The sequence below is a fragment of the Archocentrus centrarchus genome, chromosome 18, assembly GCF_007364275.1.
Source record: "Archocentrus centrarchus isolate MPI-CPG fArcCen1 chromosome 18, fArcCen1, whole genome shotgun sequence".
In the NCBI taxonomy this organism is placed as follows: domain Eukaryota; kingdom Metazoa; phylum Chordata; class Actinopteri; order Cichliformes; family Cichlidae; genus Archocentrus; species Archocentrus centrarchus.
Genome location: NC_044363.1, coordinates 4,311,939 through 4,336,626, shown reverse-complemented (window position 1 = coordinate 4,336,626; position 24,688 = coordinate 4,311,939). Strand labels below are relative to the sequence as shown.

Genomic DNA, 24,688 nt, shown 5'->3' with positions numbered 1-24,688 from the left:
TGCTACAGTTCTGGAAAATGTATCAAAACCCAGAAAGGAAGAAAAACTGCCAAAGACTCTGACTGAGATGTACATCCGCTTCTTGGTGGTTCAGATCAAAATGAAGAACATCAAATATGATAGAGGAGCTGAGTCAGATCCACACTGGAGTCCAAAGAGCAAGAAGATGATTGAGGCTCTGGGGAAACTGGCTTTTGAGCAGCTGCAGAAGGGAAACCTGATCTTCTATGAATCAGACCTGACAGAGTGTGGCATCAATATCAGAGAGGCCTCAGTGTACTCAGGAGTGTTCACACAGATCTTTAAAGAAGAGAGAGGGCTCTACCAGAAGAAGGTGTTCTGCTTCATCCATCTGAGTGTTCAGGAGTTTCTGGCTGCTCTTCATGTCCATCTGACATTCACCAACTCTGGTGTCAACCTGCTGGAAGAAGAACAAACAGCATCAGTGCCGACTGAAGAGCCTTCAGTGAGACACTTCTACCAGAGTGCTGTGGACAAGGCCTTAGAGAGTCCAAATGGACACCTGGACTTGTTCCTCCGGTTCCTCCTGGGTCTTTCACTGCAGACCAATCAGACTCTCCTACAAGGCCTGGTGACACAGACAGGAAGCAGCTTGCAGATCAATCAGGAAGCAGTCCAGTACATAAAAAATAAGTTGAATGAGAATCTCTTGCCAGAGAAAAGCATCAATCTGTTCCACTGTCTGAATGAACTGAATAATGACACTCTAGTGAAGGATATCCAATGTCATCTGAGTTCAGGAAGCCTGTCTATCGTTAAGCTCTCTTCTGCTCAGTGGTCAGCTCTGGTCTTCATCTTACTGTCATCAGACAAAGATCTGGATGTGTTTGACCTGAAGGAATATTCAACTTCAGAGGAGACGCTACTGAAGCTGCTGCCAGTGATCAAAGCCTCCAAAAAAGCTCTGTAAGTGTTGATCATGGTTGTGATGTGCTTTAAATCTTTGATTCTTTCAAGAATTTAGTATCCTCTCAGATATAAAGATGTTTCTTACATTTGCATTTTTAATCCCACCCCACCCCCACCCTCGATGTATTTCCAGGCTGAGTGGCTGTAACCTCACAGAGAGGAGCTGTAAAGAGCTTTCTTTGGTTCTCAGTTCACAGTCCTCAAAACTGAAAGAGCTGGACATGAGTAACAACAACCTGCAGGACTCAGGAGTTGAGTTGCTTTGTGTTGGGCTTAGAAGTCCGCACTGTACACTTGAAACCCTCAGGTTAGATCAACTTATTGTTTAAAAGGATTATGATATTGGATGGATTGATTTCATCCATTTCACAAGTGGATGCACATACAGTTTAACTGAGCTCATACCTCAGTAGTTTTCTCAGACTTTGTGCCTTGTGTTGTATTTGCAGGCTTTCAGGCTGTCTGATCACACAGAGAGGCTTTATTTCTCTGGACTCAGCTTTGAGCTCCAACCCCTCACATCTGAGAGAGCTGGACCTGAGCTACAACCATCCAGGAGACTCAGGAACGAAGGTGCTGTTGTCTCGGCTGGAGGATCCGCATTGGAAACTAGGCTCCCTTAGGTAAGGGGAAGTTGATGCAGAGCTGGAAACATGTTCTGTCATACTGTCAGTGGAAGTCATAGTGTTTGATAGCATCCAATTGTTTATGTGATTGTAAGAAAAGGTACAGAAAAATATGCAACCTTTATATATGTAAAGGAGGTAAATGTGAATTTACTGTGAATTCTCTCCACAGGCTGGAGCCATGTGGAGTACAATGGCTGAAACCAGGTCTAAAGAAATGTAAGTGCATTTATTTATTTTAATCCAGGAATAAAAATCAGTGACAACTCGCATTTAAATTATGCTGTATTGTGTTGTATAACTAGGACACTTGATTTATATCCTTTCTATAATTTTAAATTATCAAGTAGAAAAACACATCTACAATATAAGTACAGAAACAATCAGTTCCAAGAAAGATTTACACGGGGAAACAGCCGTTATTGTACAGCCATGAAAAAATTACTTGCTGAATTTTGTTCTTCATCAAGTGATGTGAAAACCAGACCAGTAGTATCTGCATCACCAGAGAAGCTTCACAAATAATTGGCTGACAATCTCCTCTACTCTTCCATAAGATCCAACGATAATTAATCTCCTTTTCTTGAGGCAGCGTCTAAATGATTTGTATCTTAGAGTTATAGCCTCAGACTTCGAAGTGTTGATTCTCATCCCAGCTGCTTTCACACTTGACTGCAAACCGATCCTCCACAAATCCGAGATCACCAGTTGATGAAGCCAGCATGATCACACCATACACTAAATGCAGGCATAATCCTGAGACCAAAGATGAATAAACCTTAACAAGGTGGGAATGGTCAGTGGAACTCCAGCTGCTTCCAAGGAGATCAGTGCTGGACCTGTGCTGTGCATTAAGGTGATCACTGCTATATTTAGCCAGTGCATCTTCCCTCTGGAGTAGTGACATTCTGTGTCCCTGCAACCAGTTTTGGAAACTGATAATGTGACAACCAAAGCCTCCACCTTTGACTGCCACCAAATCATCCAATTGCCAATAAATAACTGCAGTTGATATGTGGACTATACCTCTATATGTCCTCATTATCTCAGACCCTGAGTGCATCCACTGTGAAACTGTAAGTTCATAGAGTGGGAGTTAAGGTGCAGAGTTTTTAAGAATGCCCTTGAGTGCGTTAAAGCAGGGTAATTTTTGCCTGTGAACTTAAAGGTGATGTCCACCACGTATAAGGGAAAACATGATCCCATGAGTAACCCCCAGTTAGGTAGTAGATAATTTGGTAGTGGACCCTTTAGAGGTGAATGCAGGAGAGGTCAGGCTTGTCATTAAATCACTGCAGTTTCTGTTGGGTACTGTATATGTCTTAATTCTCTAATCATAAATACTTTGTTCAGTGTCTTCAGACTGGATGCCACAGTTACTCTTGTAGTTTGGCTCTAGTGTTTAGTGACTGAATCGTTGGAGTTGCAAACATTTGTGCTTTATCTTCTTCGTGTTAGATTTCTGTGAGCTGACACTGGATCTGAACACAGTACACAGACGGCTCAAACTGTCTGACAACAACAGGAAGGTGGTGCATGTAGAAGAGGACCAGCAGTATGTGGATCACCCTGACAGATTTGATCACTGGCCTCAGCTGCTGTGCACCAACAGTCTGACCAGTCGCTGTTACTGGGAGGTCGAGTGGAGCGGAGAGGTTCATGTTGCAGTGGCTTACAAAGGAATAAAACGCAGAGGAAACGGTGATGACAGCAGGTTTGGAAAAAACGATCAGTGCTGGTGTCTGTACTGTGATGAGGGTGAATACTTTGCAACTCACGACTACAAATCAAGAGCCGTCCCCGTCCCCCCCTCCTCTGTCTGTCACAAAGTAGCAGTGTATGTGGACTGTCCTATGGGCACTGTGTCCTTCTATAATGTAATCTCTGGCACGCTGGTCCACCTCCACACCTTCAACACCACATTCACTGAGCCTGTACACCCTGGGTTTAGAGTTAGGTTACTTGACTCCCATATCTACATCTGTGCGGACTCAGAAAACTGAACCCCTGCTGCTCCGTTGCAGAGATCTGTAAGATAATTTGTGCTTATGAAGTATCGATATAGTGAAGTGACTGAGCTACAACAGCATATCTGCCATCCAAAATTGTAATGTGACATATTTATTTTAAATGTGGATTATCTTGGAAATAAAACTTGTTCTCATTCCCAGAGTGTCAAATTCTTCTGAGCCTTGTGCCTGTTGTCTCATATTTCAGCTTAAACTTTCTTTACATGCTGATTCGTGACAAACTAGGTTTAAGGAATAGAAGATGCCGATGACGAGAACCTGTCCAGCAGCTGTCGACTTCTGTATCATTGCTCACACCAGCTCATTAACAGTGCACAGATATTTGCCGAAAGTTGTACCTTGGACTTTTAAACTGTCATAAATCAATTAGCAGCCCTGATTTACAGTCATGTTGTGATTTTTGGAATTATAAATGTGATGCTATACCTTTAACTGCACGGACACACAACTGCAGCTGTGACTTCATTCACGCTTGAAGATTATTGAACTTGTTTTAAGGGTTTTAAACCCTTGTCTCATGTTTTCAGTGTGTACCAATAGAAGAATTATGCAAATGATATTTAAACCTCAGTCCTTGTCATTGGTCCATTTTCAGTAAGCAAGCAAGAAAATCAAATTAAAATGGACTTGGACCATCATGTCTCATCATGTGTTTCAGGTCTCGGGGTTGTGTGATCGTGTAGTTCAAAGTTCAGACTGGATTTAAAAGTCAAGCATGAAGAACAGATGAGATTCCTCCAGTTCAGGGCCTGAGAGGAGCATGAATAAGCCTCTGTGTAGTGGTTTAATAAATTAAAAGAAAGTAATTGCAAGAGGACACAGGTGCATTTGAGATTTAAACCCTGTGTTGTGTTTTAAGCTGTTATCAAAATATTTGAGTTGTAGAAACTATTAAAAAAAATGTTCAATGGCAGCATGAGGTGCAGTGGTAAGTGTTTGAACCTTCTGGTTGGCTGAGACCTTTGTGTGGAGTTTACGTGCTTTCTGTGTATCTGCAAAATACTCCTCCCATAGTCCAGAAACAGGCATGCCAGTTTTGTTTTGTACATTATTCAAGATGTATATAAATGAATGAATTATTCCTCAGAGCAAATTTTGTAAACCTTCTGTATTAATAAATTGTATTCTTAGTGCCACACTTTTAAACATCTTGCCAGTTTCTTGGTGTATGATGATTAAAAAAAAAAAAGGGTCACAACAATATTTATATAAAAATATTTATTTACAATATGTGCACTTTATGAACACAAACATGTAAAGGGAGTGTTTTATGCATCACAAAGATCAGTGAGTTACAGGATTAAATACACTAACAGCACATTTCATTCAAATTATGGAGAACAGCGTAGCTGCAGGCTGAACCCATTTAAAAAGCGGTGCTGCAGTTTCCCATAATAAATATGACAGATCTGCAAGTATAATCTACACTGAGAGCATAAGACAGTTTAAACTCACAGTAACATGAAATTTAAATATGAACTTTAGTATGACAGCACTCTTGGGTTATTTGTTTTCAGGTTTTCTCTCATGGCTGATCGTGATAGGAATGAGCCCTCTTAGTCCTGCTTTTAGTTTCTTAGTGCATAAAGAAACAGAAAACAGGTCCGGCTGGTTGCACAAAGAAAAGTAAACACACCTCAAAGCTTGTTAAACACCTGCGTAACAGTTTAGCGTCTTCTGAATCGATTGTGACGTCTGAAGGCAGAGATGAGCGTAACCAGTGCAGGTGCCAGTCCCAGTAAAGGGTAGAGGACGGTCCTGTCCCAGCTCTCAGACTGTAGACTCATAATTGATCTTTTGTGTAGCGAATGAGCTGCAGCTGCTGCAAAGGACAGAAAATGCAGGTGATTTGTCTGAAGAGAGAATATGTTATCATCGCTGTTAGCAGCTCCTGTCCTGAAACCATCATAAAGAAACAAAGAATCTGCTCCTATAGCTGCAGCTCACATCCAATTTTTGAATTTGAATTTTCTTCAGATAGAACTAAATATGTCTTAATTAATCTAAAGACACTTAACAAGCAGTATATATATCATAGACAGTTAAACTTACTGTATGGTGGGCTAACATTCACATTTCACAGACTTCTGACACTGTACACTGGTACACGTTACTTTTTGGTTTGTAAATGTCAATTAGAGTAATTAGTGACTTAAATTGTGTTCAAACATGTTTGAATTCTGCTTTGTTTACTTACCGGTGACGTTGAGTCGACAGCTGTCAAAGTGAAAGCCATAATCCGTGTTGACCTCACACAGGTACAGACCCGAGTCATCAGTCCTGAGTCTGGACAGTTGAAGTCTGATTCGTCCTTCTCTGAGGGCATCTTTGTCACTCTGGACTCGTCCTGAAAATCTTTTATCCTGAACCTCTGGCATCTCAACACCTTCATGAACATGATACAGGACTGAGGATGTATTATCATCTTCCTTTTCACAGATGATGGAAAGAGAATTGGAGTTGCTCTTAGCTGTGGTTAAGAACGTCCACTCCAGTGTGATGTTGTGGTTCTCCTCTGCCTGATAGGAGGTCTGTGTCACATTCACTACAAATGATCCTGTTGAGGAGACAGAGAGGGAAAGAGAGGAGCAGACACACTGAGAACTGGAACAAATCTGTTGTTGAGCTTTATTTGGAGTTCATAAAGTGAAGCTGTAAACTAACCAGAGACACATGAGGTGAGGATGAGGAGCAGCAGGATCCTGCAGATCATCTTCTCCCTGTGAGAGGAGACAGAGGTGAAGAGTCATCAACACATGAGGTCAAAGGTCAGTCAGTACAGCTAGAAGAAGGAAAATCTAATAATGACAAGAAAAGAACCATCCACATTCAGGAACTCACCGTGTGTTTGGAAAAGAAATAAAAGGTCTTTATTTTACTGACCTAAAGACATTGGTATCTTTGCATCTCTGCACCTTCTGCAGGGGCAGAGATACAAAGATACCAACAGAGCAGTTATGACTTCGCTTGCCACAGGTGAGTGAAGCTATACACATCTACAAGCAAAGGTGCATCCAACATTTCTCTAGCCTTTAAGGGCGTCACTCAGGAAGTACAAAGCTCTGTGATACGCTGTAAAAGAATGTGTTCGAATACCAAAAATGTACCTCCTATTTCCTGTTCCTGCCCAATTTTTCTTGACCTCAATGGAAAAAGTAATAAGGTCAAGGGAAGGTGGGGAGGAGAATTCACAAGGACTTAAGAAAAGAGACATGGGATTCTTTGTGCGGTGCACACTGGGCTCTTTAACACTGTCACACTGATGTCTGCTGCGTGGAAATGACATTGTCCACAATATGGACTGCAAAATGTGAATCTTACTTCGCCCGAGCATGTCCTTACTTTATGAAACTGATGAAAACAGGTTGTAATGTTATGAAAAAAAAATAAAAAATGAACATACAGGGTCCGCCCTCATGCTCAATGTTCAGAGCTGAGCCCTACAGATTTCCTCTCAGTAATACTGGTGTTGTGGGATGGCACTATCTCCTCTCCTGTGATAAGGGAAGATCCAGCCTGTCCGACGCTAAAGCAAGCACTGAAGCACCTTTCCTTAGTATCTGGAGAATTCCAACAACTCTTTGTATGGCCGCCATGCAGATGATGGACTAGCTCTTATATAGCGCTTTTCTACTCAGTCAGAGCACTCAAAGCGCTATTACAACATGTTTACATTCACCCATGCACTCCCATTCATACAAGCACTTCCATATTTACTAAGCTAAGTGCTTTTTAATTAACTAACATTCACACACATTCATACTCCGACGGGACGGTCGGAGAGCAACTTGGGGTTAAGTATCTTGCCCAAGGATACATTGGCATGTAGCCTGGAGTAGCCAGGAATCGAACCGCTGACCTTCTGATCAGTAGGTGACCTGCTCTACCTACTGAGCTACAGTTCCTGCATGCTTGCAGGAACATTGCCGAGCAATGTGGACGATTGGAACACACCCCAAAACAGTTTTCTAACTAAATATAGTGTAGCCACAATTAAAATGTGTAATAAAATTAACAAAAATAGACTGAAGTCACAACAGGACAGATACACTGAAGCTGTCAGTGAGGGAAGATGGTAATGTAGGTGAACTCTAGTAAATTACAAAATGAGGTACTGACTATAAAAACACGAGAGGTCCAAGTCTTCATTAAGACTGAGGCAACTGGTGGCCTAAAGGGCCTAATTCCAGTATTCATCTCTTTGTTTGAGGTGTTTGAAAAAGTGCCCAATGTAGAAGTACTAATTATGCAGACTCAAACATTTTATATTATTTGATTATTCTCATTCATTAAGGTGTATATAACATTATTGTTGCAGCTGAACATGAGTTTAATTACTCTGCTGGCCTAATCCAAAATAGTAATACAGAGCCATGCATTCACAGAATGATATGCAGCCAAAATGTAGTGGCATAGAAGTAGACTGCAGCATAAGATAGAATAAAAATACAAGTATATTAAAACTGTAGTACAGTAAGATTCCAGCCATGTTTTGGAGTGTAATACTCTCAGTCCAGCCAAACACACACGTGCAGAAAGAGTCAGTGAAAAAAACAAAAAATTTAAAATGACTCAGTGAAGAAACAAGGTAACCCTTTACAAAAAATAAAAATAAAATAAAAATCATAGATGAATCCTGAGTAAGGATTTACAAAATTTACAAAAAATTTGGACACAAGAAGGCAAAAATAGCAGATTCAGAAGATCCAAACTGACCCTGCAAGTGACAACATGACAGAAAATATCGCACTGGTGGCCTTACCGTGTCATTGGACAGCGCGTCGGGAGAATGAACCCTGGTCTTAGAGCAGCAGAGGGATGAAGGTGCTGCCGAGGCCTCCGCTCCAGCACAGTGAAGAGACTCTGACTGAAGGGCAGAGCTGCCTCCTCACCCATTTAAAGAATGAGACTCCCAAATTTAGCAACGGATAAAGTGCGCACATGCTTCCACTTTTCTTATTTAGTGTCACCTGTTCTCTGTAATGAGCCTGAGGCAGTGAAGCCCCACCTCCCACTCAGGCTGACAGCCAAGCAGTCAATCATTTTGTTTCACTTCTTAATTCGACACTCCTTCAAATCTTTTGCGTATTACTGTGACTTTGCTGTGGTTGATCAGTAATTTAGAATCTGTTTGATACACCTCAGATCTTATTTTTATAACTTTGTTCTCTTGTTAACATGCTGATTAATGCTGAAAAGGAGACTTTAATATAGCTTTACACAACAGAAAGACACAACCTCTGAGAGGCCAGATCACAGCATCTGTAATGGGTCTGGATCTAAAATATTTAATTTATGTTTTCTATTATTCTATAATTTATAATTTAGCTGTGTAGGAGATAAGATCAACTTTTGTTATTAATGGACACAGTGAGGAGGAGCTAGGTTGACCTCCGTCATCATCTTTTATATATATTCCTGGAATGCAGACTGTGCAGGATGACAAGTTTTGCTGCATTCAAGTTTAAAAAAAAAAAAATAAACAAACAAAAGAAAAAAAAATATTCCACCCACAATTTCCTGCTGTGTGCAAATACTTACATTGCACTGTGATAAAGAATCATGAAATATCATATTCCATTCTAATGGAGATACATAGGTGATCTACCTGCTGTTCAAAGGTAATAAGCTCAATCAGGAAGCAGTCCAGTACATAAAAAATAAGTTGAATGAGAATCTCTTGCCAGAGAAAAGCATCAATCTGTTCCACTGTCTGAATGAACTGAATGATGACACTCTAGTGAAGGATATCCAATGTCATCTGAGTTCAGGAAGCCTGTCTATCGTTAAGCTCTCTTCTGCTCAGTGGTCAGCTCTGGTCTTCATCTTATTGTCATCAGACAAAGATCTGGATGTGTTTGACCTGAAGGAATATTCAACTTCAGAGGAGACGCTACTGAAGCTGCTGCCAGTGATCAAAGCCTCCAAAAAAGCTCTGTAAGTGTTGATCATGGTTGTGATGTGCTTTAAATCTTTGATTCTTTCAAGAATTTAGTATCCTCTCAGATATAAAGATGTTTCTCACATTTGCATTTTTAATCCCCCCCACCCCACCCACCCCACCCTCGATGTATTTCCAGGCTGAGTGGCTGTAACCTCACAGAGAGGAGCTGTAAAGAGCTTTCTTTGGTTCTCAGTTCACAGTCCTCTAAACTGAAAGAGCTGGACATGAGTAACAACAACCTGCAGGACTCAGGAGTTGAGTTGCTTTGTGTTGGGCTTAGAAGTCCGCACTGTACACTTGAAACCCTCAGGTTAGATCAACTTATTGTTTAAAAGGATTATGATATTGGATGGATGGATTTCATCCATTTCACAAGTGGATGCACATACAGTTTAACTGAGCTCATACCTCAGTAGTTTTCAGACTTTGTGCCTTGTGTTGTATTTGCAGGCTTTCAGGCTGTCTGATCACACAGAGAGGCTTTATTTCTCTGGACTCAGCTTTGAGCTCCAACCCCTCACATCTGAGAGAGCTGGACCTGAGCTACAACCATCCAGGAGACTCAGGAACGAAGGTGCTGTTGTCTCGGCTGGAGGATCCGCATTGGAAACTAGTCTCCCTTAGGTAAGGGGAAGTTGATGCAGAGCTGGAAACATGTTCTGTCATACTGTCAGTGGAAGTCATAGTGTTAGATAGCATCCAATTGTTTATGTGATTGTAAAAAAAGGTACAGAAAAATATGCAACCTTTATATATGTAAAGGAGGTAAATGTGAATTTACTGTGAATTCTCTCCACAGGCTGGAGCCATGTGGAGTACAATGGCTGAAACCAGGTCTAAAGAAATGTAAGTGCATTTATTTATTTTAATCCAGGAATAAAAATCAGTGACAACTGTGCATTATGGTGATCACTGCTATATTTAGCCAGTGCATCTTCCCTCTGGAGTAGTGACATTCTGTGTCCCTGCAACCAGTTTTGGAAACTGATAATGTGACAACCAAAGCCTCCACCTTTGACTGCCACCAAATCATCCAATTGCCAATAAATAACTGCAGTTGATATGTGGACTACACCTCTATATGTCCTCATTATCTCAGACCCTGAGTGCATCCACTGTGAAACTGTAAGTTCATAGAGTGGGAGTTAAGGTGCAGAGTTTTTAAGAATGCCCTTGAGTGCGTTAAAGCAGGGTAATTTTTGCCTGTGAACTTAAGTATGACTGCATAAAGGTGATGTCCACCACGTTTAAGGTAAAAGATGATCCCATGAGTAACCCCCAGTTAGGTAGTGGATAATTTGGTAGTGGACCCTTTAGAGGTGAATGCAGGAGAGGTCAGGCTTGTCATTAAATCACTGCAGTTTCTGTTGGGTACTGTATATGTCTTAATTCTCTAATCATAAATACTTTGTTCAGTGTCTTCAGACTGGATGCCACAGTTACTCTTGTAGTTCGGCTCTAGTGTTTAGTGACTGAATCGTTGGAGTTGCAAACATTTGTGCTTTATCTTCTTCGTGTTAGATTTCTGTGAGCTGACACTGGATCTGAACACAGTACACAGACGGCTCAAACTGTCTGACAACAACAGGAAGGTGGTGCATGTAGAAGAGGACCAGCAGTATGTGGATCACCCTGACAGATTTGATCACTGGCCTCAGCTGCTGTGCACCAACAGTCTGACCGGTCGCTGTTACTGGGAGGTCGAGTGGAGCGGAGAGGTTCATGTTGCAGTGGCTTACAAAGGAATAAAACGCAGAGGAAACGGTGATGACAGCAGGTTTGGAAAAAACGATCAGTGCTGGTGTCTGTACTGTGATGAGGGTTAATACTTTGCAACTCACGACTACAAATCAAGAGCCGTCCCCGTCCCCCCCTCCTCTGTCTGTCACAAAGTAGCAGTGTATGTGGACTGTCCTATGGGCACTGTGTCCTTCTATAATGTAATCTCTGGCACGCTGGTCCACCTCCACACCTTCAACACCACATTCACTGAGCCTGTACACCCTGGGTTTAGAGTTAGGTTACTTGACTCCCATATCTACATCTGTGCGGACTCAGAAAACTGAACCCCTGCTGCTCCGTTGCAGAGATCTGTAAGATAATTTGTGCTTATGAAGTATCGATATAGTGAAGTGACTGAGCTACAACAGCATATCTGCCATCCAAAATTGTAATGTGACATATTTATTTTAAATGTGGATTATCTTGGAAATAAAACTTGTTCTCATTCCCAGAGTGTCAAATTCTTCTGAGCTTTGTGCCTGTTGTCTCATATTTCAGCTTAAACTTTCTTTACATGCTGATTCGTGACAAACTAGGTTTAAGGAATAGAAGATGCCGATGACGAGAACCTGTCCAGCAGCTGTCGACTTCTGTATCATTGCTCACACCAGCTCATTAACAGTCCAGAGATATTTGCCGAAAGTTGTACCTTGGACTTTTAAACTGTCATAAATCAATTAGCAGCCCTGATTTACAGTCATGTTGTGATTTTTGGAATTATAAATGTGATGCTATACCTTTAACTGCACGGACACACAACTGCAGCTGTGACTTCATTCATGCTTGAAGATTATTGAACTTGTTTTAAGGGTTTTAAACCCTTGTCTCATGTTTTCAGTGTGTACCAATAGAAGAATTATGCAAATGATATTTAAACCTCAGTCCTTGTCATTGGTCCATTTTCAGCAAGCAAGCAAGAAAATCAAATTAAAATGGACTTGGACCATCATGTCTCATCATGTGTTTCAGGTCTCGGGGTTGTGTGATCGTGTAGTTCAAAGTTCAGACTGGATTTAAAAGTCAAGCATGAAGAACAGATGAGATTCCTCCAGTTCAGGGCCTGAGAGGAGCATGAATAAACCTCTGTGTAGTGGTTTAATAAATTAAAAGAAAGTAATTGCAAGAGGACACAGGTGCATTTGAGATTTAAACCCTGTGTTGTGTTTTAAGCTGTTATCAAAATATTTGAGTTGTAGAAACTATTAAAAAAAATGTTCAATGGCAGCATGAGGTGCAGTGGTAAGTGTTTGAACCTTCTGGTTGGCTCAGACCTTTGTGTGGAGTTTACGTGCTTTCTGTGTATCTGCAAAATACTCCTCCCATAGTCCAGAAACAGGCATGCCAGTTTTGTTTTGTACATTATTCAAGATGTATATAAATGAATGAATTATTCCTCAGAGCAAATTTTGTAAACCTTCTGTATTAATAAATTGTATTCTTAGTGCCACACTTTTAAACATCTTGCCAGTTTCTTGGTGTATGATGATTAAAAAAAAAAAAAGGGTCACAACAATATTTATATAAAAATATTTATTTACAATATGTGCACTTTATGAACACAAACATGTAAAGGGAGTGTTTTATGCATCACAAAGATCAGTGAGTTACAGGATTAAATACACTAACAGCACATTTCATTCAAATTATGGAGAACAGCGTAGCTGCAGGCTGAACCCATTTAAAAAGCGGTGCTGCAGTTTCCCATAATAAATATGACAGATCTGCAAGTATAATCTACACTGAGAGCATAAGACAGTTTAAACTCACAGTAACATGAAATTTAAATATGAACTTTAGTATGACAGCACTCTTGGGTTATTTGTTTTCAGGTTTTCTCTCATGGCTGATCGTGATAGGAATGAGCCCTCTTAGTCCTGCTTTTAGTTTCTTAGTGCATAAAGAAACAGAAAACAGGTCCGGCTGGTTGCACAAAGAAAAGTAAACACACCTCAAAGCTTGTTAAACACCTGCGTAACAGTTTAGCGTCTTCTGAATCGATTGTGACGTCTGAAGGCAGAGATGAGCGTAACCAGTGCAGGTGCCAGTCCCAGTAAAGGGTAGAGGACGGTCCTGTCCCAGCTCTCAGACTGTAGACTCATAATTGATCTTTTGTGTAGCGAATGAGCTGCAGCTGCTGCAAAGGACAGAAAATGCAGGTGATTTGTCTGAAGAGAGAATATGTTATCATCGCTGTTAGCAGCTCCTGTCCTGAAACCATCATAAAGAAACAAAGAATCTGCTCCTATAGCTGCAGCTCACATCCAATTTTTGAATTTGAATTTTCTTCAGATAGAACTAAATATGTCTTAATTAATCTAAAGACACTTAACAAGCAGTATATATATCATAGACAGTTAAACTTACTGTATGGTGGGCTAACATTCACATTTCACAGACTTCTGACACTGTACACTGGTACACGTTACTTTTTGGTTTGTAAATGTCAATTAGAGTAATTAGTGACTTAAATTGTGTTCAAACATGTTTGAATTCTGCTTTGTTTACTTACCGGTGACGTTGAGTCGACAGCTGTCAAAGTGAAAGCCATAATCCGTGTTGACCTCACACAGGTACAGACCCGAGTCATCAGTCCTGAGTCTGGACAGTTGAAGTCTGATTCGTCCTTCTCTGAGGGCATCTTTGTCACTCTGGACTCGTCCTGAAAATCTTTTATCCTGAACCTCTGGCATCTCAACACCTTCATGAACATGATACAGGACTGAGGATGTATTATCATCTTCCTTTTCACAGATGATGGAAAGAGAATTGGAGTTGCTCTTAGCTGTGGTTAAGAACGTCCACTCCAGTGTGATGTTGTGGTTCTCCTCTGCCTGATAGGAGGTCTGTGTCACATTGACTACAAATGATCCTGTTGAGGAGACAGAGAGGGAAAGAGAGGAGCAGACACACTGAGAACTGGAACAAATCTGTTGTTGAGCTTTATTTGGAGTTCATAAAGTGAAGCTGTAAACTAACCAGAGACACATGAGGTGAGGATGAGGAGCAGCAGGATCCTGCAGATCATCTTCTCCCTGTGAGAGGAGACAGAGGTGAAGAGTCATCAACACATGAGGTCAAAGGTCAGTCAGTACAGCTAGAAGAAGGAAAATCTAATAATGACAAGAAAAGAACCATCCACATTCAGGAACTCACCGTGTGTTTGGAAAAGAAATAAAAGGTCTTTATTTTACTGACCTAAAGACATTGGTATCTTTGCATCTCTGCACCTTCTGCAGGGGCAGAGATACAAAGATACCAACAGAGCAGTTATGACTTCGCTTGCCACAGGTGAGTGAAGCTATACACATCTACAAGCAAAGGTGCATCCAACATTTCTCTAGCCTTTAAGGGCGTCACTCAGGAAGTACAAAGCTCTGTGATACGCTGTAAAAGAATGTGTTCGAATACCAAAAATGTACCTCCTATTTCCTGTTCCTGCCCAATTTTTCTTGACCTCAATGGAAAAAGTAATAAGGTCAAGGGAAGGTGGGGAGGAGAATTCACAAGGACTTAAGAAAAGAGACATGGGATTCTTTGTGCGGTGCACACTGGGCTCTTTAACACTGTCACACTGATGTCTGCTGCGTGGAAATGACATTGTCCACAATATGGACTGCAAAATGTGAATCTTACTTCGCCCGAGCATGTCCTTACTTTATGAAACTGATGAAAACAGGTTGTAATGTTATGAAAAAAAAATAAAAAATGAACATACAGGGTCCGCCCTCATGCTCAATGTTCAGAGCTGAGCCCTACAGATTTCCTCTCAGTAATACTGGTGTTGTGGGATGGCACTATCTCCTCTCCTGTGATAAGGGAAGATCCAGCCTGTCCGACGCTAAAGCAAGCACTGAAGCACCTTTCCTTAGTATCTGGAGAATTCCAACAACTCTTTGTATGGCCGCCATGCAGATGATGGACTAGCTCTTATATAGCGCTTTTCTACTCAGTCAGAGCACTCAAAGCGCTATTACAACATGTTTACATTCACCCATGCACTCCCATTCATACAAGCACTTCCATATTTACTAAGCTAAGTGCTTTTTAATTAACTAACATTCACACACATTCATACTCCGACGGGACGGTCGGAGAGCAACTTGGGGTTAAGTATCTTGCCCAAGGATACATTGGCATGTAGCCTGGAGTAGCCAGGAATCGAACCGCTGACCTTCTGATCAGTAGGTGACCTGCTCTACCTACTGAGCTACAGTTCCTGCATGCTTGCAGGAACATTGCCGAGCAATGTGGACGATTGGAACACACCCCAAAACAGTTTTCTAACTAAATATAGTGTAGCCACAATTAAAATGTGTAATAAAATTAACAAAAATAGACTGAAGTCACAACAGGACAGATACACTGAAGCTGTCAGTGAGGGAAGATGGTAATGTAGGTGAACTCTAGTAAATTACAAAATGAGGTACTGACTATAAAAACACGAGAGGTCCAAGTCTTCATTAAGACTGAGGCAACTGGTGGCCTAAAGGGCCTAATTCCAGTATTCATCTCTTTGTTTGAGGTGTTTGAAAAAGTGCCCAATGTAGAAGTACTAATTATGCAGACTCAAACATTTTATATTATTTGATTATTCTCATTCATTAAGGTGTATATAACATTATTGTTGCAGCTGAACATGAGTTTAATTACTCTGCTGGCCTAATCCATAATAGTAATACAGAGCCATGCATTCACAGAATGATATGCAGCCAAAATGTAGTGGCATAGAAGTAGACTGCAGCATAAGATAGAATAAAAATACAAGTATATTAAAACTGTAGTACAGTAAGATTCCAGCCATGTTTTGGAGTGTAATACTCTCAGTCCAGCCAAACACACACGTGCAGAAAGAGTCAGTGAAAAAAACAAAAAATTTAAAATGACTCAGTGAAGAAACAAGGTAACCCTTTACAAAAAAGAAAAATAAAATAAAAATCATAGATAAATCCTGAGTAAGGATTTACAAAATTTACAAAAAATTTGGACACAAGAAGGCAAAAATAGCAGATTCAGAAGATCCAAACTGACCCTGCAAGTGACAACATGACAGAAAATATCGCACTGGTGGCCTTACCGTGTCATTGGACAGCACGTCGGGAGAATGAACCCTGGTCTTAGAGCAGCAGAGGGATGAAGGTGCTGCCGAGGCCTCCGCTCCAGCACAGTGAAGAGACTCTGACTGAAGGGCAGAGCTGCCTCCTCACCCATTTAAAGAATGAGACTCCCAAATTTAGCAACGGATAAAGTGCGCACATGTTTCCACTTTTCTTATTTAGTGTCACCTGTTCTCTATAATGAGCCTGAGGCAGCGAAGCCCCACCTCCCACTCAGGCTGACAGCCAAGCAGTCAATCATTTTGTTTCACTTCTTAATTCGACACTCCTTCAAATCTTTTGCGTATTACTGTGACTTTGCTGTGGTTGATCAGTAATTTAGAATCTGTTTGATACACCTCAGATCTTATTTTTATAACTTTGTTCTCTTGTTAACATGCTGATTAATGCTGAAAAGGAGACTTTAATATAGCTTTACACAACAGAAAGACACAACCTATGAGAGGCCAGATCACAGCATCTGTAATGGGTCTGGATCTAAAATATTTAATTTATGTTTTCTATTATTCTATAATTTATAATTTAGCTGTGTAGGAGATAAGATCAACTTTTGTTATTAATGGACACAGTGAGGAGGAGCTAGGTTGACCTCCGTCATCATCTTTTATATATATTCCTGGAATGCAGACTGTGCAGGATGACAAGTTTTGCTGCATTCAAGTTTAAAAAAAACCAACCAAACAAACAAAAGAAAAAAAAATATTCCACCCACAATTTCCTGCTGTGTGCAAATACTTACACTGCACTGTGATAAAGAATCATGAAATATCATATTCCATTCTAATGGAGATACATAGGTTATCTACCTGCTGTTCAAAGGTAATAAGCTCAATCAGGAAGCAGTCCAGTACATAAAAAATAAGTTGAATGAGAATCTCTTGCCAGAGAAAAGCATCAATCTGTTCCCCTGTCTGAATGAACTGAATGATGACACTCTAGTGAAGGATATCCAATGTCATCTGAGTTCAGGAAGCCTGTCTTTCGTTAAGCTCTCTTCTGCTCAGTGGTCAGCTCTGGTCTTCATCTTATTGTCATCAGACAAAGATCTGGATGTGTTTGACCTGAAGGAATATTCAACTTCAGAGGAGACGCTACTGAAGCTGCTGCCAGTGATCAAAGCCTCCAAAAAAGCTCTGTAAGTGTTGATCATGGTTGTGATGTGCTTTAAATCTTTGATTCTTTCAAGAATTTAGTATCCTCTCAGATATAAAGATGTTTCTTACATTTGCATTTTTAATCCCACCCCACCCCCACCCTCGATGTATTTCCAGGCTGAGTGGCTGTAACCTCACAGAGAGGAGCTGTAAAGAGCTTTCTTCGGTTCTCAGTTCACAGTCCTCAAAACTGAAAGAGCTGGACATGAGTAACAACAACCTGCAGGACTCAGGAGTTGAGTTGCTTTGTGTTGGGCTTAGAAGTCCGCACTGTACACTTGAAACCCTCAGGTTAGATCAACTTATTGTTTAAAAGGATTATGATATTGGATGGATGGATTTCATCCATTTCACAAGTGGATGCACATACAGTTTAACTGAGCTCATACCTCAGTAGTTTTCAGACTTTGCTCCTTGTGTTGTATTTGCAGGCTTTCAGGCTGTCTGATCACACAGAGAGGCTTTATTTCTCTGGACTCAGCTTTGAGCTCCAACCCCTCACATCTGCGAGAGCTGGACCTGAGCTACAACCATCCAGGAGACTCAGGAACGAAGGTGCTGTTGCCCCGGCTGGAGGATCCGCATTGGAAACTAGGCTCCCTTAGGTAAGGGGAAGTTGATGCAGAGCTGGAAACATGTTCTGTCATACTGTCAGTGGAAGTCATAGTGTTTGATAGCATCCAATTGTTTATGTGATTGTAAGAAAAGGTACAGAAAAATATGCAACCTTTATATATGTAAAGGAGGTAAATGTGAATTTACTGTGAATTCTCTCCACAGGCTGGAGCCATGTGGAGTACAATGGCTGAAACCAGGTCTAAAGAAATGTAAGTGCATTTATTTATTTTAATCCAGGAATAAAAATCAGTGACAACTGTGCATTAAGGTGATCACTGCTATATTTAGCCAGTGCATCTTCCCTCTGGAGTAGTGACATTCTGTGTCCCTGCAACCAGTTTTGGAAACTGATAATGTGACAACCAAAGCCTCCACCTTTGACTGCCACCAAATCATCCAATTGCCAATAAATAACTGCAGTTGATATGTGGACTATACCTCTATATGTCCTCATTATCTCAGACCCTGAGTGCATCCACTGTGAAACTGTAAGTTCATAGAGTGGGAGTTAAGGTGCAGAGTTTTTAAGAATGCCCTTGAGTGCGTTAAAGCAGGGTAATTTTTGCCTGTGAACTTAAGTATGACTGCATAAAGGTGATGTCCACCACGTATAAGGTAAAACATGATCCCATGAGTAACCCCCAGTTAGGTAGTGGATAATTTGGTAGTGGACCCTTTAGAGGTGAATGCAGGAGAGGTCAGGCTTGTCATTAAATCACTGCAGTTTCTGTTGGGTACTGTATATGTCTTAATTCTCTAATCATAAATACTTTGTTCAGTGTCTTCAGACTGGATGCCACAGTTACTCTTGTAGTTTGGCTCTAGTGTTTAGTGACTGAATCGTTGGAGTTGCAAACATTTGTGCTTTATCTTCTTCGTGTTAGATTTCTGAGAGCTGACACTGGATCTGAACACAGTACACAGACGGCTCAAACTGTCTGACAACAACAGGAAGGTGGTGCATGTAGAAGAGGACCAGCAGTATGTGGATCACCCTGACAGATTTGATCACTGGCCTCAGCTGCTGTGCACCAACAGTCTGACCAGTCGCTGTTACTGGGAGGTCGAGTGGAGCGGAGAGGTTCATGTTGCAGTGGCTTACAAAGGAATAAAACGCAGAGGAAACGGTGATGACAGCAGGTTTGGAAAAAACGATCAGTGCTGGTGTCTGTACTGTGATGAGGGTGAATACTTTGCAACTCACGACTACAAATCAAGAGCCGTCCCCGTCCCCCCCTCCTCTGTCTGTCACAAAGTAGCAGTGTATGTGGACTGTCCTATGGGCACTGTGTCCTTCTATAATGTAATCTCTGGCACGCTGGTCCACCTCCACACCTTCAACACCACATTCACTGAGCCTGTACACCCTGGGTTTAGAGTTAGGTTACTTGACTCCCATATCTACATCTGTGCGGACTCAGAAAACTGAACCCCTGCTGCTCCGTTGCAGAGATCTGTAAGATAATTTGTGCTTATGAAGTATCGATATAGTGAAGTGACTGAGCTACAACAGCATATCTGCCATCCAAAATTGTAATGTGACATATTTATTTTAAATGTGGATTATCTTGGAAATAAAACTTGTTCTCATTCCCAGAGTGTCAAATTCTTCTGAGCTTTGTGCCTGTTGTCTCATATTTCAGCTTAAACTTTCTTTACATGCTGATTCGTGACAAACTAGGTTTAAGGAATAGAAGATGCCGATGACGAGAACCTGTCCAGCAGCTGTCGACTTCTGTATCATTGCTCACACCAGCTCATTAACAGTCCAGAGATATTTGCCGAAAGTTGTACCTTGGACTTTTAAACTGTCATAAATCAATTAGCAGCCCTGATTTACAGTCATGTTGTGATTTTTGGAATTATAAATGTGATGCTATACCTTTAACTGCACGGACACACAACTGCAGCTGTGACTTCATTCATGCTTGAAGATTATTGAACTTGTTTTAAGGGTTTTAAACCCTTGTCTCATGTTTTCAGTGTGTACCAATAGAAGAATTATGCAAGTGATATTTAAACCTCAGTCCTTGTCATTGGTCCATTTTCAGCAAGCAAGCAAGAAAATCAAATTAAAATGGACTTGGACCATCATGTCTCATCATGTGTTTCAGGTCTCGGGGTTGTGTGATCGTGTAGTTCAAAGTTCAGACTGGATTTAAAAGTCAAGCATGAAGAACAGATGAGATTCCTCCAGTTCAGGGCCTGAGAGGAGCATGAATAAGCCTCTGTGTAGTGGTTTAATAAATTAAAAGAAAGTAATTGCAAGAGGACACAGGTGCATTTGAGATTTAAACTCTGTGTTGTGTTTTAAGCTGTTATCAAAATATTTGAGTTGTAGAAACTATTAAAAAAAATGTTCAATGGCAGCATGAGGTGCAGTGGTAAGTGTTTGAACCTCCTGGTTGGCTCAGACCTTTGTGTGGAGTTTACGTGCTTTCTGTGTATCTGCAAAATACTCCTCCCATAGTCCAGAAACAGGCATGCCAGTTTTGTTTTGTACATTATTCAAGATGTATATAAATGAATGAATCTTTCCTCAGAGCAAATTTTGTAAACCTTCTGTATTAATAAATTTTATTCTTAGTGCCACACTTTTAAACATCTTGCCAGTTTCTTGGTGTATGATGATTAAAAAAAAAAGGGTCACAACAATATTTATATAAAAATATTTATTTACAATATGTGCACTTTATGAACACAAACATGTAAAGGGAGTGTTTTATGCATCACAAAGATCAGTGAGTTACAGGATTAAATACACTAACAGCACATTTCATTCAAATTATGGAGAACAGCGTAGCTGCAGGCTGAACCCATTTAAAAAGCGGTGCTGCAGTTTCCCATAATAAATATGACAGATCTGCAAGTATAATCTACACTGAGAGCATAAGACAGTTTAAACTCACAGTAACATGAAATTTAAATATGAACTTTAGTATGACAGCACTCTTGGGTTATTTGTTTTCAGGTTTTCTCTCATGGCTGATCGTGATAGGAATGAGCCCTCTTAGTCTTGCTTTTAGTTTCTTAGTGCATAAAGAAACAGAAAACAGGTCCGGCTGGTTGCACAAAGAAAAGTAAACACACCTCAAAGCTTGTTAAACACCTGCGTAACAGTTTAGCGTCTTCTGAATCGATTGTGACGTCTGAAGGCAGAGATGAGTATAACCAGTGCAGGTGCCAGTCCCAGTAAAGGGTAGAGGACGGTCCTGTCCCAGCTCTCAGACTGTAGACTCATAATTGATCTCTTGTGTAGGGAATGAGCTGCAGCTGCTGCAAAGGACAGAAAAATGCAGGTGATTTGTCTGAAGAGAGAATATGTTATCATCGCTGTTAGCAGCTCCTGTCCTGAAACCATCATAAAGAAACAAAGAATCTGCTCCTATAGCTGCAGCTCACATCCAATTTTTGAATTTGAATTTTCTTCAGATAGAACTAAATATGTCTTAATTCATCTAAAGACACTTAACAGTATTATATATATATATATATATATATATATATATATATATATATATATATATATATATATATATATATATATATCATAGACAGTTAAACTTTTCCAAACAGTAGTGGTCCTGTATGACTTTTAGTTTGGAATATACTGTATGGTGAGCTAACGTTCACATTTCACAGACTTCTGACACTGTACACTGGTACACGTTACTTTTTGGTTTGTAAATGTCAATTAGAGTAATTAGTGACTTAAATTGTGTTCAAAAAATGTTTGAATTCTGCTTTGTTTACTTACCGGTGACGTTGAGTCGACAGCTGTCAAAGTGAAAGCCATAATCCGTGTTGACCTCACACAGGTACAGACCCGAGTCATCAGTCCTGAGTCTGGACAGTTGAAGTCTGATTCGTCCTTCTCTGAGGGCATCTTTGTCACTCTGGACTCGTCCTGAAAATCTTTTATCCTGAACCTCTGGTATCTCAACACCTCCACGTACGTGATACAGGACTGAGGATGTATTATCATCTTCCTTTTCACAGATGATGGAAAGAGAATTGGAGTTGCTCTTAGCTGTGGTTAAGAACATCCACTCCAGTGTGATGTTGTGGTTCTCCTCTGCCTGATAGGAGGTCTGTGTCACATTGACTACAAATGATCCTGTTGAGGAGACAGAGAGGGAAAGAGAGGAGCAGACACACTGAGAACTGGAACAAATCTGTTGTTGAGCTTTATTTGGAGTTCATAAAGTGAAGCTGTAAACTAACCAGAGACACATGAGGTGAGGATGAGGAGCAGCAGGATCCTGCAGATCATCTTTTGCCTGTGAGAGGAGACAGAGGTGAAGAGTCATCAACACATGAGGTCAAAGGTCAGTCAGTACAGCTAGAAGAAGGAAAATCTACAGTCTGACTTCATTACAACATCTGATCCTGTTCACGATCCTGTCAGAATAACCCCAACTGTTGTTCCAACTGCTGAAATGTTTTCTCTTTATTAAAAGTCTAAATTCTGCTCAATTAATCAAATGTGTTGATGTCAAAATTAACAAAAAAAAAAAAAAAAACTACAAAATTTGAAAAATAATGACAAGAAAAGAACCATCCACTTTCAGGAACTCAGTGTGTTTGGAAAAGAAATAAAAGGTCTTTATTTTACTGACCTAAAGGCATTGGTATCTTTGCATCTCTGCACCTTCTGCAGGGGCAGAGATACAAAGATACCAACAGAGCAGTTATGACTTCGCTTGCCACAGGTGAGTGAAGCTATACACATCTACAAGCAAAGGTGCATCCAACATTTCTCTAGCCTTTAAGGGCGTCACTCAGGAAGTACAAAGCTCTGTGATACGCTGTAAAAGAATGTGTTCGAATACCAAAAATGTACCTCCTATTTCCTGTTCCTGCCCAATTTTTCTTGACCTCAATGGAAAAAGTAATAAGGTCAAGGGAAGGTGGGGAGGAGAATTCACAAGGACTTAAGAAAAGAGACATGGGATTCTTTGTGCGGTGACATTGGGCTCTTTAACACTGTCACACTGATGTCTGCTGCGTGGAAATGACATTGTCCACAATATGGACTGCAAAATGTGAATCTTACTTCGCCCGAGCATGTCCTTACTTTATGAAACTGATGAAAACAGGTTGTAATGTTATGAAAAAAAAATAAAAAATGAACATACAGGGTCCGCCCTCATGCTCAATGTTCAGAGCTGAGCCCTACAGATTTCCTCTCAGTAATACTGGTGTTGTGGGATGGCACTATCTCCTCTCCTGTGATAAGGGAAGATCCAGCCTGTCCGACGCTAAAGCAAGCAATAAAGGAAGCACTGAAGCACCTTTCCTTAGTATCTGGAGAATTCCAACAACTCTTTGTATGGCCGCCATGCAGATGATGCTTGCAGGAACATTGCCGAGCAATGTGGACGATTGGAACACACCCCAAAACAGTTTTCTAACTAAATATAGTGTAGCCACAATTAAAATGTGTAATAAAATTAACAAAAATAGACTGAAGTCACAACAGGACAGATACACTGAAGCTGAGGCTAAAGGGCCTAATTCCAGTATTCATCTCTTTGTTTGAGGTGTTTGAAAAAGTGCCCACAGTAGAAGTACTAATTATGCAGACTCAAACATTTTATATTTGATTATTCTCATTCATTAAGGTGTATATAACATTATTGTTGCAGCTGAACATGAGCTTAATTACTTTGCTGGCCTAATCCATAATAGTAATACAGAGCCATGCATTCACAGAATGATATGCAGCCAAAATGTAGTGGCATAGAAGTAGACTGCAGCATAAGATAGAATAAAAATACAAGTATATTAAAACTGTAGTACAGTAAGATTCCAGCCATGTTTTGGAGTGTAATACTCTCAGTCCAGCCAAACACACACATGCAGAAAGAGTCAGTGAAAAAAACAAAAAATTTAAAATGACTCAGTGAAGAAACAAGGTAACCCTTTACAAAAAAGAAAAATAAAATAAAAATCATAGATGAATCCTGAGTAAGGATTTACAAAATTTACAAAAAAATTTGGACACAAGAAGGCAAAAATAGGAGATTCAGAAGATCCAAACTGACCCTGCAAGTGACAACATGACAGAAAATATCGCACTGGTGGCCTTACCGTGTCATTGGACAGCGCGTCGGGAGAATGAACCCTGGTCTTAGAGCAGCAGAGGGATGAAGGTGCTGCCGAGGCCTCCGCTCCAGCACAGTGAAGAGACTCTGACTGAAGGGCAGAGCTGCCTCCTCACCCATTTAAAGAATGAGACTCCCAAATTTAGCAACGGATAAAGTGCGCACATGTTTCCACTTTTCTTATTTAGTGTCACCTGTTCTCTGTAATGAGCCTGAGGCAGTGAAGCCCCACCTCCCACTCAGGCTGACAGCCAAGCAGTCAATCATTTTGTTTCACTTCTTAATTCGACACTCCTTCAAATCTTTTGCGTATTACTGTGACTTTGCTGTGGTTGATCAGTAATTTAGAATCTGTTTGATACACCTCAGATCTTATTTTTATA

The 24,688-nt window shown here is 40.6% G+C and overlaps 5 protein-coding genes across 6 annotated transcripts; 2 read left to right on the top strand and 3 right to left on the bottom strand.

Moving 5' to 3' along the window:
• Positions 1-6: 6 nt before the first annotated feature.
• LOC115796763 (NLR family CARD domain-containing protein 3-like) lies at positions 7-3,723 on the top strand. Its single transcript, XM_030753183.1, has 5 exons — positions 7-927; positions 1,064-1,237; positions 1,380-1,553; positions 1,729-1,775; positions 3,015-3,723. Exons 1-5 carry the CDS (start codon positions 68-70, stop codon positions 3,557-3,559), a joined length of 1,800 nt encoding a protein of 599 aa, XP_030609043.1. The 5' UTR covers positions 7-67; the 3' UTR covers positions 3,560-3,723.
• Positions 3,724-4,844: 1,121 nt separating this feature from the next.
• On the bottom strand, positions 4,845-8,513 carry LOC115796766 (uncharacterized). Its single transcript, XM_030753187.1, has 4 exons — positions 8,349-8,513; positions 6,251-6,306; positions 5,784-6,143; positions 4,845-5,408 (listed from the first exon to the last, which is right to left on the bottom strand). Exons 1-4 carry the CDS (start codon positions 8,480-8,482, stop codon positions 5,254-5,256), a joined length of 705 nt encoding a protein of 234 aa, XP_030609047.1. The 5' UTR covers positions 8,483-8,513; the 3' UTR covers positions 4,845-5,253.
• Positions 8,514-9,278: 765 nt separating this feature from the next.
• LOC115796769 (neoverrucotoxin subunit beta-like) lies at positions 9,279-11,760 on the top strand. The gene is made up of 5 exons (XM_030753190.1): positions 9,279-9,523; positions 9,667-9,840; positions 9,981-10,154; positions 10,330-10,376; positions 11,052-11,760. Exons 2-5 carry the CDS (start codon positions 9,755-9,757, stop codon positions 11,354-11,356), a joined length of 612 nt encoding a protein of 203 aa, XP_030609050.1. The 5' UTR covers positions 9,279-9,523; positions 9,667-9,754; the 3' UTR covers positions 11,357-11,760.
• Positions 11,761-12,882: 1,122 nt separating this feature from the next.
• LOC115796764 (uncharacterized) lies at positions 12,883-16,535 on the bottom strand. 2 transcript variants are annotated; one of them, XM_030753185.1, is made up of 4 exons: positions 16,387-16,535; positions 14,289-14,344; positions 13,822-14,181; positions 12,883-13,446 (listed from the first exon to the last, which is right to left on the bottom strand). In XM_030753185.1, exons 1-4 carry the CDS (start codon positions 16,518-16,520, stop codon positions 13,292-13,294), a joined length of 705 nt encoding a protein of 234 aa, XP_030609045.1. In that variant the 5' UTR covers positions 16,521-16,535; the 3' UTR covers positions 12,883-13,291. The 2 variants fall into 2 exon arrangements, with proteins under 2 accessions (XP_030609045.1, XP_030609044.1); XM_030753184.1 differs by lacking the exon at positions 16,387-16,535 and adding an exon at positions 14,732-15,304.
• Positions 16,536-20,910: 4,375 nt separating this feature from the next.
• On the bottom strand, positions 20,911-24,439 carry LOC115796765 (uncharacterized). The gene is made up of 4 exons (XM_030753186.1): positions 24,292-24,439; positions 22,423-22,478; positions 21,956-22,315; positions 20,911-21,474 (listed from the first exon to the last, which is right to left on the bottom strand). The coding sequence occupies exons 1-4, from the start codon at positions 24,423-24,425 to the stop codon at positions 21,320-21,322; spliced, it is 705 nt and encodes a 234-aa protein (XP_030609046.1). The 5' UTR covers positions 24,426-24,439; the 3' UTR covers positions 20,911-21,319.
• Between the last annotated feature and the right edge of the window lie 249 nt (positions 24,440-24,688).

What these genes read in the sequence shown, in the direction of transcription:
- LOC115796763 (XM_030753183.1), top strand. Translation starts at nt 68, where the DNA reads ATGTACATCCGCTTCTTGGTGGTTCAGATCAAAATGAAGAACATCAAA. An exon ending in TGGAAACTAGGCTCCCTTAG is followed by an intron (nt 1,554 to 1,728) that starts GTAAGGGGAAGT and finishes TTCTCTCCACAG; the next exon opens with GCTGGAGCCATGTGGAGTAC. An exon ending in GAAACCAGGTCTAAAGAAAT is followed by an intron (nt 1,776 to 3,014) that starts GTAAGTGCATTT and finishes TCTTCGTGTTAG; the next exon opens with ATTTCTGTGAGCTGACACTG.
- LOC115796766 (XM_030753187.1), bottom strand. Translation starts at nt 8,482, where the DNA reads ATGGGTGAGGAGGCAGCTCTGCCCTTCAGTCAGAGTCTCTTCACTGTG. An exon ending in ACGCGCTGTCCAATGACACG is followed by an intron (nt 6,307 to 8,348) that starts GTAAGGCCACCA and finishes CTCCTCTCACAG; the next exon opens with GGAGAAGATGATCTGCAGGA. An exon ending in CTGTCGACTCAACGTCACCG is followed by an intron (nt 5,409 to 5,783) that starts GTAAGTAAACAA and finishes TGTCCTTTGCAG; the next exon opens with CAGCTGCAGCTCATTCGCTA.
- LOC115796769 (XM_030753190.1), top strand. Translation starts at nt 9,755, where the DNA reads ATGAGTAACAACAACCTGCAGGACTCAGGAGTTGAGTTGCTTTGTGTT. An exon ending in TGTACACTTGAAACCCTCAG is followed by an intron (nt 9,841 to 9,980) that starts GTTAGATCAACT and finishes TTGTATTTGCAG; the next exon opens with GCTTTCAGGCTGTCTGATCA. An exon ending in TGGAAACTAGTCTCCCTTAG is followed by an intron (nt 10,155 to 10,329) that starts GTAAGGGGAAGT and finishes TTCTCTCCACAG; the next exon opens with GCTGGAGCCATGTGGAGTAC.
- LOC115796764 (XM_030753184.1), bottom strand. Translation starts at nt 14,958, where the DNA reads ATGCTCGGGCGAAGTAAGATTCACATTTTGCAGTCCATATTGTGGACA. An exon ending in CCTCACCTCATGTGTCTCTG is followed by an intron (nt 14,182 to 14,288) that starts GTTAGTTTACAG and finishes TCTCCTCAACAG; the next exon opens with GATCATTTGTAGTCAATGTG. An exon ending in CTGTCGACTCAACGTCACCG is followed by an intron (nt 13,447 to 13,821) that starts GTAAGTAAACAA and finishes TGTCCTTTGCAG; the next exon opens with CAGCTGCAGCTCATTCGCTA.
- LOC115796765 (XM_030753186.1), bottom strand. Translation starts at nt 24,425, where the DNA reads ATGGGTGAGGAGGCAGCTCTGCCCTTCAGTCAGAGTCTCTTCACTGTG. An exon ending in CCTCACCTCATGTGTCTCTG is followed by an intron (nt 22,316 to 22,422) that starts GTTAGTTTACAG and finishes TCTCCTCAACAG; the next exon opens with GATCATTTGTAGTCAATGTG. An exon ending in CTGTCGACTCAACGTCACCG is followed by an intron (nt 21,475 to 21,955) that starts GTAAGTAAACAA and finishes TGTCCTTTGCAG; the next exon opens with CAGCTGCAGCTCATTCCCTA.